General features: G+C 40.2%; 2 protein-coding genes and 1 non-coding gene across 3 annotated transcripts; 1 reads left to right on the plus strand and 2 right to left on the minus strand.

Annotated features, from left to right (window-relative positions):
• Positions 1 to 95: 95 nt before the first annotated feature.
• On the minus strand, positions 96 to 10,202 carry LOC143276792 (uncharacterized). Its single transcript, XM_076581440.1, has 4 exons — positions 9,946 to 10,202; positions 7,994 to 8,155; positions 5,952 to 6,124; positions 96 to 4,209 (listed from the first exon to the last, which is right to left on the minus strand). The coding sequence occupies exons 1-4, from the start codon at positions 10,199 to 10,201 to the stop codon at positions 3,985 to 3,987; spliced, it is 816 nt and encodes a 271-aa protein (XP_076437555.1). The 5' UTR covers position 10,202; the 3' UTR covers positions 96 to 3,984.
• Positions 10,203 to 10,470: 268 nt separating this feature from the next.
• Positions 10,471 to 15,472, plus strand: LOC143276793 (uncharacterized). The gene is made up of 3 exons (XM_076581441.1): positions 10,471 to 10,744; positions 12,038 to 12,190; positions 13,484 to 15,472. Exons 1-3 carry the CDS (start codon positions 10,471 to 10,473, stop codon positions 13,720 to 13,722), a joined length of 666 nt encoding a protein of 221 aa, XP_076437556.1. The 3' UTR covers positions 13,723 to 15,472.
• A 3,044-nt stretch (positions 15,473 to 18,516) lies between these two features.
• On the minus strand, positions 18,517 to 18,587 carry Trnag-gcc (transfer RNA glycine (anticodon GCC)). The gene has a single exon. It is a non-coding gene; the product is annotated as a tRNA-Gly (tRNA).
• Between the last annotated feature and the right edge of the window lie 455 nt (positions 18,588 to 19,042).

Genomic DNA, 19,042 nt, shown 5'->3' on the forward strand with positions numbered 1-19,042 from the left:
AAATGAGGGAATTCAAAATAAGTACATGTAAATAAAAATACAGCCTTGACATTCAAAACACTTCTTTGAAAGAAATGTAACCCATACACACCACATTTATTTTGAAAATTTATTGAATATACTTGGGATATTGTATACTTAAAAAAATTGTATTGGAATGGATATGTATGGATTCCAGAAATATATTTACATGTTTGCAAAAATTATAATAAAAAAAGTAAAGGAATGGATATGTATAACTTTCTGATATGTATTCTTTTGTATCATTTACAATAACAGAGGATCAAGGTTTCTCCTGTAAACAATATGCATATATACAAAAATAACATAAAAAAGGCAAAAAGAACAACTGCTTTTCTTACATTCCTAAACTATGCACAACTTCATTTACTGACGTATACATTGTTTGCATACATTTCTCCATTCTTACTGGCTGATTCTGAAGCAATTCACACAAGGCAAAATAATTTGGGTCTCAAGCAAATACGCACATTTACACACTCCAAACTGCACACATCCAAACTGAGCCAGACACGGACTACCTAGCAATGCAGTCTAATGTGGATCCGATTCCAGCAAGGCAATGGGCTCAAGATCGGAGTGGTTAAAACACTGGACTTTCAATCTGAGGGTGTCCGGTTCGAATCCCGGTCAAGGGACCTGGTGGGTAAAGGGTGGAGATTTTTCCAGTCTCCCAGGTCAACAGATATGCAGACATGCTTTGTGTCTGAACCCCCCCGCCCCAAAAACACACACACACACACACCCATCGTGTGTGTACACATGCAGATCAGATATGCACGTCACAGATCCCATTATCCATGTCGGCTTTAGGTGGATTGTCGCAACATTAAACAAGAACATACCCAGCATGCACACACACCTAACTCCCCTCCCAACCCCCTCCACAAGAACAGAGAATGACATGACTGCCTACGAGGTGAGAGTAAAAGAACGGTCATACACATAAATGAACAAAGAAGAAGGAAAAGACCATCTCTTGATGAAGTCTAATGCAGATAACATCCCAACAAGGTAGAGGTCTGGAATCTACTTTCCCACAGTCTGCTGCTGGCATTTTGTAACCAGAGTAAACAATCCAAGGCAGGCATCTGCGAATAAAATTCTGATGCAGATACGTCCGCACAGAATACAGGCCATAGGGTAAATCGCCACACTGTGCCATGATGTGACATTTGGTATCTTGTTTATCTTGTTCTTTATTATTTGTTATTGTTCTTCATCTTATTATTACTATTATAAGTATTATCATATTGAAAAATAACCCTTGTATCTCAACAAATTAATGATTCTTTTTTGGACGAAATGTTTTGCTATGTGAATGTTGAATCACACTGATGTCGTGAAATGTCAAATATAACCTTGTGTACAAGGGGAAAAAAAAAAATCTTGCAGGATAAAAAAACAAAAACAAACAAACAAACAAACAAAAAAACAAGCAAAAAAAATCGCCACACTGATGTTCTATTTCTGAATCTCTCTTTCACGTACGCACACACGTTACTTGGGGTTGGATCAATAAAAAAGGCACATCTGCGTAAGGACTCTAGCATACAGACTCTCTTACACGCTCACCCAGGCAGGCACCACAGTCATGCTTTCACACGCCTGTGCTAAGTTTGCTCGGCATTACGAACATTCCTAACTCAGCGCTTATTCCATAGATTTAGGAACATTCTCGGTGTAAACGCGAACTAGAGAACTTCTGCGCAGAGACCTAATTCTGCAGACCTGAAATCTTTGTTATGCACATGGATAATGCAACCTGTTAAGTTGGTCTCTCATGCGTGCACACACACACACACACTTGCATTCAAACAAACTTTCTCACTGGGACTGCTAAATATTTCCAAGCAAAAAATCGAAGAAAAAATCTGCAACTTCTCATACGGTCTAAATCATTAGTTAGATGTAGCGTTCTGTATGGTTATAAATTCAATGCATAATGTACACACAATTTTTTTTCCCACCACAATAGCTGTACATGTATACTTACAAACAATTTCATGGCTTGCCTGCCACAACCCCCTCAAAAAAAAAAAAAAAAAAAAAATCACTTTTTCACAGTAAAAGAAACAAGTAAACATTTACACATGATTTCCCTGCTGGGAAAAAAATGGAACAAACAACCCCAAATGTATGTTTGAACAAAAAAAATCTGATTGGAAGAGACTATAAACAAAGGTCAGGATAGGGTGATATTCAACTATGTAAAAATTTGCTTTCCTTTCAAAACAAAGGAGTATTCATGTGATATTCATTTGTTTACCTATCAAGGTGGATTTTTCTACAGAATTTTGACAGCTCTCCTCTCGCCATGGGTTCTTTGAAAGTACTTCAAGTGGATGCCGGAAACAGGACCTTGATCTATCCTAAAATCCTAAAGACTAGCCTCCAGACCACTATCCATTTAGAAGGAGAATGAATAAAAAAATAAAATAAAATAAAAATAATTTTCATGGTGATTCCATCCACAGATCTAGGATCTTCTCATTCTTAGACATGAACTGGGATGATAACCCAATTCCGCTTCATACTGTTAACATTTCTTTGTTGCAGCCAATTCTGTGCCCACATTACAAAAGTACACTTTATAAGCTTCTGCTTGATGCATTCAGTGTTAATTTCTGCATTGTACTGTTCTTGAACAGATCAAATTTGTTTAATTTAAAGCAAATAACAGAATTCCAAAGCTCACCATTACAACAATAATTCAAACTGATTTCATTCATTCATTCATTATTGCTAGGGAATATTACAAGCACAAAGCATGTCATAATAATAATGATGATGATGATAATAATAATAATGGCATGACCAGTTAGAACAAAGTGCGATATATATATATATATATATGTCATACAAACTTAGCAACAGCGTACTTTGCTAGTAGCAACAAGTTTTTCCACCCATGTTTGTGTGTGCGTGTATGCATGTATGTGTACATGTGTGTGTGTGTGTGTTTCTTGTGTGCTTTGTCTGACTGACGTGTTAATGTAAAGCCCTTTGAGAGATTTAAAAAAACACTTGTAAATGTATATTATTATCGTTATAAACTAAGGCATCACTTAACATAAATGTTACTGTAAAGCACTTTTAAGAGGTCTGTAAGCGCTGTATGAATGTATCATCATCATGAATATTGGGTGATGCCTTGGTTAATAACGTAGAGCTGTATCAGTAAAGTTATGTCTGACTCAGAGGCAGTGGTTTCCCCACAATCTTCACAATATATACACACATCCAAAAATCACAACCTACTTCTTCATCATGAATACAAATACAACAACAAAAATGCACCAAGCAAAACCTATCAGCTATGTCAAGAATGACCATGTATAAAACCAAACACGCCTTCCAAATGTTGAGTGTTCGAATCACAGACACCCAACACTGCAACTTGGCAATTTTTTGCTGCCCAATCTTGACGTGTTGTCATTCTGTTGGGTGGTGTCAGTGTAGTAGTGTTAGGTTCCGTCCTCTCTTACTTTCCCCGCATCAATGGTTATCCCCGTCGTGAGCGTCGACATAAAAAGAACCCCTCGTCCAATCCTCCCAAAGTCCTCGAACTCCTCCTTTCTGGATCTTTCAGACATTTCATGTATCAACGGGTAATAGTCAATCATAACAAACATAACCAGCCGCTAAAGGAAATTTCACGCAGTGATGAATATTCCAAAGTACTTATGCACACTTGTGTGTGTGTGTGTATATATATATATGTGTGTGTGTCCGTGTGTGTGTGTGTGTGTGTGTGTGTACATGAGTGACTCTGTGAGTGTGCTGTCTGCGCTTCACCTTATTTATAACAGTGACCAAAAAAAATTTTTTTTTCAAAACCCATGGTTCACAAAGTTGATCTACAACCAACCCCAACCCCAACCTAACCCCCAACTCCAAACCCTCCTCAATCCATTCTATCAAAAGAGGAAGTATGAAGACTGAGGTGGGTTGCCACGCGTCTCACACAAAGGACTCGCCGACTCTGGCCGCAGGTTTGGCGGCCACGGGAGGGGGTCTGCGATACGTCATTTCATCAGGGGGAGAGAAGCGGGTGGATGAAATGTGGGTGGGGCCTGCCGTGACAGGGGGCGCAGTTGCCTCCTCCTCTTTCTCCTTCATGCGCTCTTCCCTTCGACGCATCTCGGCCGCCGAGTCCAGGTTGTCGAGTTCCCGTTTGTCTTTGTCCTGTGTAAGGGAGGGAGGGAGAAAAGAAAAAAAGAAAAACAAAAAGAAGAAATATTAATGTACTGTATTGTATTACCCCTGAAAACAGAGTATGGCTGCCTACATGGGGGGGTAACAACGGTCATACACATAAAAGACCACCTGTGTACATACAAATGAACTGTGGGAGTTGCAGCCCACGACAAAGAAGCAGTATTATACTGCACTGCATTGTATTGCATTGTATTGTCATGCACTGCATTGCACTGCACTGCATTGTCTTACAGTGTGTTGCCCTTTATTGTTTTGTATCACTCTTTTTTGTCACAACAGATATCTCTGTGTGAAATTCAGGCTGCTCTCCACACAGACAGCGTGTCACTACACTGAGTGCGCCACCCTTTTTTTCTGCCTGCAGTTTTTTTGTAGGGGTTTTTTTTCAGTCAAAGTGGATTTTTCTACACAATTTTTCCATGAACAACCCTTTTGTTGCCGTGGGTTCTTTTACATGCGCTAAAAGCATGCTGCACGCGGGACCTCGGTTTATCGTCTCAACCGAATGACTAGCATCAAGACCACCACTCAAGGTCTAGTGGAGGGGGAGAAAATACTGGCGACTGGCCGGGATTCAAATCAGTGCACTCAGATTCTCTCGCTTCCTAGATGGACCTTGGCAATCACTCTATCATTTTGTCACAACTGTCTAGTGTCTATTTCAAGGATTCACACAAGAACTTTCGGTGAACGTTCCTTTTCTTTTGTTGCACCTAAACAGTGGAATTCACTACCCTCACACATCCACCACACCCCAGCACCTGCATTCAAGAGTGCACTCAAAACACATCTTTCCAAACTGTATTTTTCTAAGTCCGTTACACCCCAACACCCGCATTCAAGAGAGCACTCATGACATCTTTTCAAACTGTATTTTTCTAAGAGGAAATTTTCTATCTAAAATTACGTTTAAATAACATACTTACCGTGACCCAACTAGTGCAGACTCCGGCAGGGGTCTGACATTCCTGACTGTGCAAACTACTATCCGCCTATGCGGAGAAAACGAAACTACGGCCGATAACCTCCCGGAAGTAGGTAACCTCCCCTTTGTCCCGCTAGCTAGCGCCCTCTTTTGACGGCAGCCATTACGACTCCTGTCCTGTGCTCTAATATTTTTCCATCTGCATATGCTTGCTGTGATTTGATCGCTGGATGTGGTCTTTGTGTTGATTTGTGTGTATTTGTGATTATCTTTGGTGCGGTTCTGTGAAGCCTTGGTGCATATTTTGACTATGGTGAATGTGATGTGTGTTTTGCTGTAATTTGGGCCTATGTGATGTGGGACCAATACTGCCTGTGTTGATTTACATATCTTTACGTCACTTAGTCTGAAGTATGTAAATTCTAGCCAGTGTAATGTGAGACTATGTTGATTTTTTTTCCATATACATATTTCTATGTCAGTCTTAAATTTGTATATTTTATGGTAAAGCACGGTGAGCCCCATCTGAGATGGTGGTACTGTGCTATATAAGACTGGTTATTAATATTATTATCATTATCATCATTATCATTATTATTGCTATAACACCAGCATGCACTCAAGGTGTGAATAGCGTACTAGGTTATACTGCTGTCAGGCATCTGCCTAGCAGATATGGTGTAGCATATATATAAATTTGTCTGAACACAGTAACACCTCCTTGAGAAACTGAAAGTGAAATGAACTGAAAAAAAGCACTCTCTGCACACATCAAAGCACCTACCATGTAGATCAGTGCCAGAATAAAGAGGACCATGCCGCCGAAGGCTGCGAAAAAGCCAGACAGCACGCACAGCCCGTAGCTCCAAGAGAGGTAATTCATCCAGGGGCGGGGCATCCACGAACTGTCGTTGCTCATCTCGGCGAAGATCAGCGAAATGAGGAACACCAAAAAGGCTGCAGAGACAACAGTAAATTGTCAATAAAATATCTTTATGGTAAAGTCTCTCTCTGATTATGGATACTACACAACTAGGCGGAATGTTTCCTTCACTCATATTGGAAAATTCAAGGTTCAGACCTGCCAGTGCCTGAGACCCCTTCACGTGTATACGCACACAGAAGATCAAATATACGCACATTAAAGATCCTGTAATCCATGTTAGCATTCGGTGGGTTTTGGAAACAAGAACGTACCCAGCATGCACACTCCAGAAAACGGAGCATGACTGCCTGCATGACAGGAGTTAGAAACAGTCATACACGTAAAAGCCCGAGCGTGTATACAGATGAACATGGGAGTCGCAGCCCACAAACAAAGAAGGTCTGGGATGAGTCCTGTCAATGTCGTCAGTGTCGGCAGATTCCTGGAGGGCTGTTGTTTGAGGGACGTGGTGGCGGTCTCCACTCTGGCAGGGACGCTCACTCAGTCTGGCTCCGCGACTAAGCCATTATTGTCGTTAGTAGGGGGCTTAGTACGTGGTGTCCTAAGTACGTTAAAACAAAACAGGCACCACTGAATACCACCGAAGTGACTCAGCAGCAGAGCAGGGTCTCCCCTGGTGTGTGGCCTCCTGCGGACCTAACATCGATGGTTCCCTGTGGACTGCTGACGCTGGAACTGCGACGGACAAACCCGGGTGTGGCCGTGTATGGGGGAATCTAAATGAGCGGCGTGGGAGTAATGCCAATGAAACGGTGCAGATGACGGGGCAGCAAAAAAAAAAAAAAGAAAAAAAAAGAAAAAAAGAAGGTCACTCAAAATCAAAAGTCTCAACTTACTTGCAAAATATATGATCACCAAAATATACAAGCAAGTTGAAACTTTTGATTCTGAGTATAAAAAGAAACATTTACAATTTATCAATAAAGACTCAAGTACATCAGAAAGAGAGAAAAAAAAGTTTATATAAACAAAGTCCTCATGATCTGCCTCTATATGTTTTTTTTTGGTTTTTTCCCTTGCATTGAAGGTTATATTTTCTCTTCAACATCATCACCATAACATTTTCATGTAACAAATTACATATTATTACACAACCATGGTAACAGTTTGCAAGGGTGTTTTCACAGAAGAACTTCTCTAGAAGAAAAACAATAAAAAGGGAAGAATGAAACCAAACATCAAAACAAAAAAGGATTATTACTTAGTTAAAATATGACACCTTTATTCCCAACTGGCCTCACACATTTGACATGGATCATAGGATACATCAGAAAGCTACAACAGCCCCATTCTATATGAGATAGTTACAAATGGATAAATTAAACACTGATATCCACTTGAGATGATCAGTATGACTCAAGCCGTCAAGGAGACAATCTTCCCAGGGTTGAGGGGGTAACTGGCTTGTTATAGATCGACCAGATCATAACTCTTACTGAAGTATTCTTAACTGACTTTGAGTGTTACATTTTCTGATTTCGTTTTTCACACACACACACACACACAGAGAAAGTAATGTCCCATGGTTGCTATTGTCTACCCCTCTGTTCATATGGGTGTAATGGCCCATAAAAACTAAACAAATATTTTTGTATTGTTTTGTATTTTTTTTACTTTGTACACACACGCAGAGTCACACACACACACACACACACACACACCCACCCACCCACACACACAGAATATCAAATACACAAACACACTCACCCTCTCACTAATGACATAGTAACACACACATACACACACACACACACAGTGACACACTCACTCACACACACACACACACACACACACACACAACTTCCCTCCCATCTCACCATCCAACCCCACACACACTCACCCCACCCCTATCCTCCTCCATAAACAACCCACACACAAACCTGAAACCAGCATGAGGATGGCGTCAATCATGAACATGCGGCCCGTCCTGTTGTAGACACGTTGGCGCAATCCATCCAGCAGGTAGAGCAGAATTAGGATCACCGCCACCAAGTCCAGCAACACAGTAACCACACACAGCGTCTGGATGATCCGGAACCATGCTGGACAAAGGGAAAAAAAACCTCCATGATATCAACTTTTGCGTTCGGTGGGTTATATGAAAACAAGAACATTCCCAGCATGCGCACCCTTTGAAAATGGAGTATGGCTGCCTATGTGGCGAGGGGTAAATGAACAGTTATTCATACACGTAAATTGTTACAGGTTTGTATGGTGCACATGTGTGTGTAACTGAAACCTGATTGAATGACACAGTAAACGAATGACGAGCGCCCAAATGGCAGCCATCAGTTGGCTCTATCCAGGTAGGCAGCCTGTTGTGCAAATGACTCCATGATTGTAAGCGCTTAGTGCTTGGTCTTTAACCAAGGACAGGTGCTATAGATGTACTAATATCATCAACTTTAGGTCTTTTCTGAACACTCCTCTACTGAAATAAAACAGTACAGTACTGATGTATCTTTGTCCTCCACAGTTCCAAAAGATTAACTTTTCATCCATGGTATGAATCATAAAAAAAGAAGTATTATACAATGATATGATAACACTGAGCAATAAGGCTTTATTGTATTATCCAGGGTTAGGGCAGGCTTCATGCTTGGCTTATATCTAGGCCCAACGCTCAGCTTATATCACAGACTGACATAAGCTTACAGCTGGGCCAACAGCAAAAGTGAGAGCTGCATGATCGAAAATTTCTTCCTAAAATTATGTTTAAGTAACACACTTACCATGACCCACTAGTGCAGACTCCAGCAGGGGTGGGAAGTCATTTACAACTTAAGTCTTTTGTGAAGGACTATGACTATGAAATTAGGAGGCAAGACTGCACTGGCTCTTACTTAGTGCTGCATACTTGGCAGCTAGTTGGCCTTTGGGAACCATCCCATGTCCTGAAACCCTCTTGGCCAAAAAAGTAGGGATGGAACTTGGGCAAGATACTCTCCACTATAATCAAATCCCAACCCAGACAGTCAGGACAGCAGGTGCCTCCTCTGTTCTTCTCGTGGTCATTGTTGGACACAACTATCAACAGTTCCATACATATTATCCTGCAGTCTTGAATATATATACATTCTGATGATGGAACTAACAGTAGCAAGAATTTGAAGAAAACTGTTGCCTGGTTTTGCTATCCATTAACAAAAATAAAATAAACATCATCATCATCATATTAATAATAGTAGTACGAGTAGTAGTAGTAGTAGTAGTAGTAGTAGTAGTAGTATAATGATGCTGATGATGCTGATGTATATAATGATAATAATAATAATGATAATAATAATGATGATAGTAATAATTTTGCCAGACTGTAAAATCCTGCACATCCAAGGTTCCTATGGATGCAGTAAAAAAAAAAAAACAACTTCAGTCTGTTGTCCGAGGATACTAATTCTCGTGAGGAGACTGAAAACTTATAACAGCGAGTAAAATAAGTCTTGAAAATGGTTTCCATCTGCTGTTGATTTTTTCATTTGTTTTTTTATGTTTGTTTTTGTATTAATCACTTAATGTTATTCGGATAAGAATGACTAACATGATACATCTTTTTCTTTTCTTTAAAAAATGTTTCGCAAGAGAAATTGATGGCGAAGGAAATTAGCTTTGGGCAAATACAATTATATAATAACATGAAAGAAAACAAACTCAGATTATATGCATGTATACTCTCAAATTTCAACACTTAGGCACACACAACGTACACGCGCTCAATTCGAATTCCATGTTTAACAGGATTAAAATACTGTTCCGTGTGACTAAATGAGATGAAGGTGATTGAAATAAAACCCTAATGACTTCTTATGATGAAAGCGAAAGTCCGAACACTCACCTGGCATGATTTGGTCCGATACAAGCTCAAATTCCGTAGAATGAATCCACCAGCAACCAACATAGGATTTCATGACAGGGTCGCGCGGCATGATAAACCCAGAGAGACAAACATGCCACAAACCGATGCTGCCGAAAGGACTATGGACCCGTGTCCATGACTTGTACCAGAAAGGCGACGCAAAAGCGACGAACATCAACACAAATGCGACAATTGAGCATACCAAGCCCATACGGTAGAACGCTAGGGTCGCCATTTTGGTTATGCAGGTGAGACTTCCGGTTCACTTCCGTGTTTTGGACAACAAAGGTGTGCCGAAAAACTCAAACCTCTTGTGACGCTCCTGTAGTCGGGATAGCGAATTTCGACTACAGCAACAATGACATTCAAGACATTTTGAACTGAACGATAATTCAATGTACGCTTTCAACGTAATAATTGCATCAAATGATGGATGTTTAAGCGCCCAGGTCATCACAGCCTCGATTTGAAACCACTCACTTCCGTGTCAACTTTCCATCCAAAATGGGGTTGACAAGAACCAAACGGCTGGTCACAATTTGTGGCCTTGTTTTCACCTGTTTGGCTTTTGTCTGCATGGTAATTGCGTTCTCGACGCCGCATTGGCTTGAAAGATTTCCACACAAGCGAAACACGCGCGTTTTCGTGCGCATGGGTCTGTGGGAAGCGTGTTTTAATGACTGGACGTACTACAAAGATTACCTGGGAAAGAAGTACGATGGATGCTGGTGGATTTTCCACTTTGAGTATCGCCCAGTTTGGCCCTGGCTTAACCCACGTGAGTGAACACATACACAAGCGCTCGCACGCACGCACACCACAAACACACACACACGCACACGCACACACACACATGATACACACACACACACACACACACACACACACACACACACACAGAGAAATATGGCAGAATGAGTGTATCAGTGGTGTTTATGGCACAACAGCCAAGTGGTTAAAAGAATGTACATTAAATCTGAGGGGCCTGGGTTGGAATCCTGGTCAAGGTGCCTGGTGGATAAAGGGTGAAGATTTGAAAGATAAAGATTTTTCTGATCTCCCAGGTCAACAGATGTGCAGACCTGCTAGTACCTGAACCCCCTTCATGTGTATACTCTTGCAGGAGATCAAATATGCATGTATCAGCATTCGGAGGATAATGGAAACAAGAACATACCCAGCATGCACACCCCTGAAAACAAAGTATGGCTGCCAACATGGCAAGGTACATTTTTAAAAAGGAGAAAAAGTAAAAGAAAAAGGTCATATATATAAAATGTTACATGTCTGTGTGAGTATGTGTGACTTGAAACCTGATTGTATGACAGAGGAAATGAATGATGAGCACCCAATGACAGTGTCAGTTGGCTCTACCCAGGTAGGCAGCCTGTTGTGCAAATGACTCTGTAAAGCGCAGAGACTGAGATCTTGATCTATGACCATAGATTGGCACTATCTTAGTATCTATAAGTATCCATATATATCCATATACCTTGGTAGGCAGCCTGTTGTGCAAATGACTGTGTTTGTAAAGCGCTGAGAGCTTGGTCTCTGACTGAAGTTAGGCACTATATATATATATATATATATATATAAGTATCCATATCCGTTTGGTCTCTGACCAAAGATAGGTGCTATATATAAGTATCTGTATCCATATACCCAGGTATGCAGCCTGTTGTGCGAATGACTCTGAATCTGTGTCTGTAAAATGCTGAGAGCTTGGTCTCTGACCGAAGCAAGGCGCTATATGTATAAGTATCCATTACGCATACCCAGATTCAGACACTCCACTGTCGGCCGCCGTTCTTTCTCTATCTCTGGGCCTTGCTTTGGAATGAACTTTTTCAGGTCTCTGCACTCAGCGCTTTCGGGTCTGGCCTTAAAACCCACCTCTTTCCATGATAGCCTCCTTCCCCTGCCTCTACTTTGTCTTCAGTTTTTCAAGTTTAGAGTTATGCATGCTTGTGAGTGACTGGTGTGAAAGAGCTTTGATTTGTCTCTACACAAGATTCAGCGCTATATAATTATACTAATTATTATTATTATTATTATGTCCATATTGTTGCAGCCTGGTTCCTGGCCATCCAGATCATGATCACACTGGCACTGATGCTTCACATGGTCACCATCGCCTTCAACACCTGCTACTTCCTTGGCTGTTGTCCGCCCCACAAGGAGCGCAACTACGTCGGAGCTTCATCTGCCATGAACTTTGTTGCCGGTGAGACCAAATGTTTTTAAATTCATTTATCATTACTTTTATTTTATCTTTTTGGTGTCCCAGAATTTGGTGCACATTTTGTCTTCTACATTTTGATGGTGATGGGGATACTGCTATGGAGATCCATGCATGTTTGTCACGACGTGACAAGGTTGTACCCACATGATGATATATCCCAGCATGAACCAGGCTTAGAGATCTATGCAAACACCTGCAGTGTTGGTCAGGAAGTTTGGTTTGAGCAACGCTCCCTCAAACTCAAAGACGCACCTGTGAAGTGGGTGACCCTTATACTGCGGTCCCAGTCTGTCCTTGTCCAGTCTTACCCACTCAGATCTGGGTAGGAGGAGCTGGTCATTTCTGATGAGGCTTGATCCTGCATCCTCCCAGACATGTGTATGCTATCCCCTTCACCTCGTTGGCTTGTGTTTTGATGTATGTTTGGGGCGGGGTGTTGGCTTGTGTTTTGATGTATGTTTGGGGCTGGTTGTTGGCTTGTGTTTTGATGTATGTTTGGGGCTGGTTGTTGGCTTGTGTTTTGATGTATGTTTGGGGCTGGTTGTTGGCTTGTGTTTTGATGTATGTTTGGGGCGGGTTGTTGGCTTGTGTTTTGATGTATGTTTGGGGCGGGTTGTTGGCTTGTGTTTTGATGTATGTTTGGGGCTGGTTGTTGGCTTGTGTTTTGATGTATGTTTGGGGCGGGTTGTTGGCTTGTGTTTTGATGTATGTTTGGGGCTGGTTGTTGGCTTGTGTTTTGATGTATGTTTGGGGCTGGTTGTTGGCTTGTGTTTTGATGTATGTTTGGGGCGGTTGTTTTTGACCAAGACAAATTGCTTATTGACCAGGGTTAGGAGTTTGTAGACATGAACGCGTTTGTTTGTTTTTTCTCTTGACATCCAGCCCTCGTTCTACAGAGGGCCATGTGTGTGCATGCATGCAGAGGCAACACTCATCTTATGTACATATAATATTGTCTTTTCATTATGAACACTACAGACTAATTGACAGACCATTCATAGTCATAGTCATGAACATGACAGACTAATTGACAGATCATTCATAATCATACTATTGATTGTCCTCAGACACAGTAACTAATAGCACAAGTCTCATATCACTTCCTATATAACTTTTCTTTAAAATGAGTGTGTTTTTTGGGGCCTGTATGTTTACTTCTATGCACTGTGTTTATGTTGTTCTTTATGCACATTTGAGGACAGACAAAAATGTCCCCTGTGAGGGATTATTATATGATATTGTAAGGGTTTTTTTTTCTTTGTTTTTATTCCACAGCGACCTTCATTACGATATCCGTCACCATGTTTGGCATCAAGGCGGATGTTGATCGTCAGTGGTTGCCCAGTCCGGATTCGAACTTCCTCTCCTGGTCGTTTGGGTTCTGTGTGCTGTCAGGGTTCTTCTCCATCTTCGCTGGCATGTGTCTGCTGGCTGACTCCCTGCGACTCCGATCTGATTCCCAGCGAGACCGAAGATCGTCGGCTGGTTATGTTAAGCCCAAAGTGACGTACTGAGTAAAAATCAAGACATGTATACAGTTACACCTACACGGTGACACACACACACAGATTTCACACACACACACACACACAACACACAACACACACACACACACACACACACACACACACACACACACGTAGTCACACACACACACTTCATGATTAAGAGACTTTGTAAAAGAGTGAGGGTTCAACACACATATCCAGACACACACGCACACACACACACACACACACACACACACACACACACACACACACACACACACACACACACACACACACACACACACACACACACACACATACATTATGCTCATAACTAAGGGACAGTAATTCTGAATAAGAATAAGAGTTCAGCACACGCACACACATAAACGCTCACACACAAATGAATGGGTTGTGAAGAAAACAGTGGTGCAAGGTGTATATATAATATTTTGTAAAACATATCAGTTCTTAGTGTCATTGATTATCAAGTGTGTGTGGACATTTTGTTGTGGGTGTATTTTTTTAATTCATTTTCATTTATGTTATACATTTTTAAGAGAAATACATACATGTGTGTGTGTGTGTTGTGTTGTTGTTGTGCTACTTTGTCTTACACATACACTGTGACTGACACAGCTATGTGTAAGTATTCCATTACTTTCTTTCAGTCTCTTCTACAGGGAGGAAGGTGGCAGAATGGTTAAGACGCTCAGTTGCCAATACAGAGAGTCCGTGAGGGTGTGGGTTTGAATCCCACTCTTTCCCTTTCTCCCAAGTTTGACTGGAAAATCAAGCTGAGCGTCTAACCTTTCAGATGAGACGATAAACTGAGGTCCCGCGTGCAGCGTGCACTTGGCGCACTGAAAAAGAACCCATGGCAACGAGAGCAGACCTGTGCACCCCCCATATTTTTCAGCATTTGTCCCTGGAAAAAAAAAGAAATAAATACGAAAATCTGATTTCGTAAACCAAAATCACAATTTCTCAACAATATAGAATACAAAAAATATTTATTGTTCTGGACATGAAAATGGTTATTGGATATTGCAAGATAATCGTTTTTCTTTGACAAGAGAGTGGGAGGGAGGATGGGGAGAGAGAGAGAGCAAGCAATGGTCAATATTGATCAAATGTGATAAAATACTGAAGACTGTTATGACAGTACTGAAAAGGTTAGCTGAGGGGTGCACAGGTCTGCGAGAGTGTTGTCCTCTGGCAGAATCATGTGAAAAGAAATCCACTCCAATAGGTACACAAATATATAAGCATGCACTCAAGGCCTGACTAAGCGCGTTGTGTTATGCTGCAGGTCAGGCATCTGCCTACCACATGTGTGTAGCTTATATGGATTTGTCCGAACGCAGTGACGCCTCATTGAGAAACTGAGACTGAAACTCTTCTGCAGCATACTTGTGTACAATAAAACACACACATACATGCAGGTAGGCAGACACAGACACTACAAACCTCACTCCACTGCATACACCATTTAACACATGCCCGTGTGGGGATGTGTGAGTGTGTGCTAAAACTTAGAAGCATGGACACTTTTCAGTTCTGCTCTAAGTTCAGTTGTGTGTTTGCCTGTAAACATACCTGCAAGTCTGTCTGTCTGTTAATGATCTTCTCATAGATCAGTACAAATCATTAAGCTTTTATCCTATTTGTTCCCATTGTTGTGGACTTTGACATTTTATGCCCTATGGTTTAGAAACAGCCAGCTCTTCTTTTAGTGTGCATCATGTTGAATGTTTCATAAAAAAAAAGATTATATGTACATGCGTATTTGAATTTTATGCTTAACTGATTGATCGTAATGAGATGCAAGGTCAACAAATCATCAATCTTGTGTATTGCCTATATTTTTGAATGAATAACGACACTGACAATACATTTTCAAAAGATAGCTTTCTGTGTCTTTCAGCTTCTAGGTAAATGCATTGTGAAATTAAAAATCATAAAACATTCCATATTTTCTTGTACACCATATATTTACGAACTGTAAAATGTTGGAATCCAGGTGATTTATGTTGTGAGGTGTCTGCATGTTTGTGGGAAGGATTGCTCCTGTGTGTATGCACACATGCATACGTAGATGTGTTTTATGTGTATTGTATGTGTGTTGTATGCTAGTTTGTGTCTTTTACACACACACACACACACACACACACACACACACACACACACACACACACACACACACAGAAAGAGAGCAATTTTCGTCACACTGTTATTTACACACAGCAGCATAATGGAATATTTGTCTTGCTGATACATATTTTTTACTTTGTAAATGGTTAAGCATTCAATAAACTTTGTTGATGATCTTTTAGCAGCTTGAAAGTAAGATTTATGGTGTCCAGTATGCTTACAAAAAAGACTTTTTAGTCCATTTGCCAGTCAGAACCTGCTATTTCCTCTCCTACTCTCTCTCACTCTTGTTCTTTCTCTCTCAGCTGCCTTTTTCAAGTTTGTGGAGGATTGAAAAAAATAAACTTTCAAATAAGCCATGTGGCTTGCTGTATTAATTCATCACTCTAAATATCGAAATGAAAACTGTGTTGGAAAACTGTGTTGTACTGAATCTGAGAGGCAGACATCAAATTTTATAAATCATTACTCATATATATATACATTATATGTTTTTAAAATCAGTGACCAAAACCAATATTCGCACATGTGTAGGTGTAGGTGTGTGATCTGTTGTTATTTTTTTTTAATGAATAAAAGATATATATTGTTCCTAGTATTTTGCAAAGCACTAATACAAAAGAAAGAGAGAGAGAGTGTGTGTGTGTGTGTGTTCTTATGAGAGGCAGATATATTTTTTATAAATACATATGAAACTTTTGTTTACAGTATATGAAATAATGGAGAATAATGGAAAAAACCAGTGTATTTGTTATTAATGTTCTATGTGCTTTTTTATATACATTGTTTACAATTGTATTTTTGCAAAGCACTTTTTAAGGCATATTTTTCTTTTCCTTTTTTACAAGAAAAAAAAATGGTTTTGATTAAAAATTGTTGACTGATGTTTTTCTTGCAAACAATAAATTTGTACAATCAGATGGGTTTTTTTTTCTTGAACTTTGTGCAGTAGTTAGAATGTGTCTTCCTTTTCCTTTTTCCTCCTTCATTTTTCAGTCTGTATCTCTTGTCTTTTTCAGTCTGTCTGTTTTGTTCTGTTCATGCCTTGTTTGTCTCTTTCTGTGTGTGTGTGTGTGTGTGTGCGTGCGTGTGTGCATGTGCGCGCCGCATAGTTTAAGACATTTTCTTTTCCATATCTTGATAATGAAGAACGGCAATATGTGTGATGACTATACGGCAATATCCACAGTTCTTCCCCTGTGTTCTTTACATTCAGTTTCATTCCAAAGACGGAAAAAATGTTGATTTGATTAATTTACATTGTGATTTATACTCTGCATTTCTTCCCCTTTTGATTGACGTGGGGGAGGCCAGTCAAGGGTGGAGGGGAAGAAATGTAGAGTATATATTACAATGTTACTGACCAATTTTTGCATCCTATCAACGGAAAAAAGTACAAGGGAAGAAATGTGGATACCGCTGACGATACCACTATAGGGGTCCATTTTAAAGGTTTCTTTTTTTCGTCTCATCATTGGAAAAGTGCAGAAGAAATGTGGATATGTCTGACAATACCACTATAGGGCTCCATTTTAACGGTTTTGGAACAACTTGACAAGGCTGTGCTCTCATTAATATCTTGGTATCAACCAGGCTGAGGAATACATGCAGCCACCTTCAGTACGTGCCGGTTAAGAAAATTGAGCAATGCTGCTGTTTCACTTCCATTTTTCTCGTGTGTGTGTGTGTGTGCGCGCGCAAATATTAGTAGTAGTAGTATTTTCATGTATTTATCTATTATTTTTTATATATTTATTTATTTATTTATTTTTTTATTATTATTATTATTTTAATCTTTCTTGTTTTATTTTATTTTATTTTATTTTATTTTATTTTTTCTCAAGGCCTGACTAAGCACATTGGGTTACACTGCTGGTCAGGCATCTGTTGGCAGATGTGGTGTAGCGTATATGGATTTGACCGATACTGATACTTTTCTGCCAACGAGTGTATTTGTTTTTTTAGTGTGTTTTTTTTTCTATGGGAAAGCAGCCCAAATTTCACACAGGGAAATCTGTTGTGACAAAAATTAACACAATACAGTTTCAGTTTCAGTAGCTCAAGGAGGCATCACTGCGTTCGGACAAAACCATATACGCTACACCACATCTGCCAAGCAGGTGCCTGACCAGCAGTGTAACCTAACGCGCTTAGTCAGGCCTTGAGAAAAAAAAAAGGGGGGGGGGGGGAATAAATAATAGATAAGCTTACATAAATAAATAAATAAATAATGACAGTACGATACAATCATTACAATGTAGTACAGTGCAATGCAATACAATACAATACAATACAATGTTTGCCTGGGAAAACTCATCATATGGACCGGCGGTAGTCAACTGCAGAGAATATCTCAAACACACAGATCTATGAGTAACATCAACTGTCCAAAAAGTCCAAGTTTCATTTCCAAGCAGGCATCAGAGTGTGCAGTCAGGTGTGTGCATGCTACAACAGACCTGGTTAGTCATACAGCAAATTATTCTGTGTGTAGAGATGTACAATTAAGAACATTATATATATATATATATATATATATATATATATGAGAATTGCAATTATTTTCAAAAAAGAAAGAATTTTCTGCTTGTTTTGAGGGGAAAGTCCACTATGAATCATAAACCCAGAGGTTAAAAAAAAAAATCCGGTGACATAAAAAAAATGTGCAACGACCGGGAATCGAACCCGGGTCACCCGCGTGGCAGGCGAGTATTCTACCACTAGACCACCGTTGCTATAGATAACCAATGAAAATTTAAATAATATTTGTTGTGTCACACCCTCACAATTAGAAATAAAGCCGTCGCAATTAAGACTCACAGTTGGTCTGAGTCATAGTTTTCTATGTGCCTAATACACACACACACAGATAAGCACACGAGTCCCAACTACTAACCGATATAATCGCATATTAGCATCCTTGATTTAGCTCCAATAATTTCCCACGAACCTATTATGTCCGTTGTCCCAACATAAAACTGAATTCGCGCGCGCGCGCGCGCACGCACACGCACACAGTTCCCATTTCCAACATTCCCACCCATCCCCACCTAACACAACACACACACACGCGCGCGTACATTCGCAGCTCCCACGATGCTAAACCTGGACTGGACTAGCTGTGTATTTTGCGTATCAAGAAATGCAAAATTACATTGTTCAACCAGCTCAGAAACGTAATCTGTTGGTA

The sequence above is a fragment of the Babylonia areolata genome, chromosome 33 (genome assembly GCF_041734735.1).
Source record: "Babylonia areolata isolate BAREFJ2019XMU chromosome 33, ASM4173473v1, whole genome shotgun sequence".
Taxonomy (NCBI): domain Eukaryota; kingdom Metazoa; phylum Mollusca; class Gastropoda; order Neogastropoda; family Buccinidae; genus Babylonia; species Babylonia areolata.

Bases quoted from the DNA above. Each gene is read 5' to 3' on its own strand.
- LOC143276792 (XM_076581440.1), bottom strand. From the start codon at position 10,201: ATGGCGACCCTAGCGTTCTACCGTATGGGCTTGGTATGCTCAATTGTC. The intron at 8,156-9,945 runs GTGAGTGTTCGG...CCCTTTGTCCAG, and splicing joins ATCGGACCAAATCATGCCAG to CATGGTTCCGGATCATCCAG. The intron at 4,210-5,951 runs GTAGGTGCTTTG...TCCCTTACACAG, and splicing joins TTCTGGCACTGATCTACATG to GACAAAGACAAACGGGAACT.
- LOC143276793 (XM_076581441.1), top strand. From the start codon at position 10,471: ATGGGGTTGACAAGAACCAAACGGCTGGTCACAATTTGTGGCCTTGTT. The intron at 10,745-12,037 runs GTGAGTGAACAC...ATATTGTTGCAG, and splicing joins TTGGCCCTGGCTTAACCCAC to CCTGGTTCCTGGCCATCCAG. The intron at 12,191-13,483 runs GTGAGACCAAAT...TTTATTCCACAG, and splicing joins TGCCATGAACTTTGTTGCCG to CGACCTTCATTACGATATCC.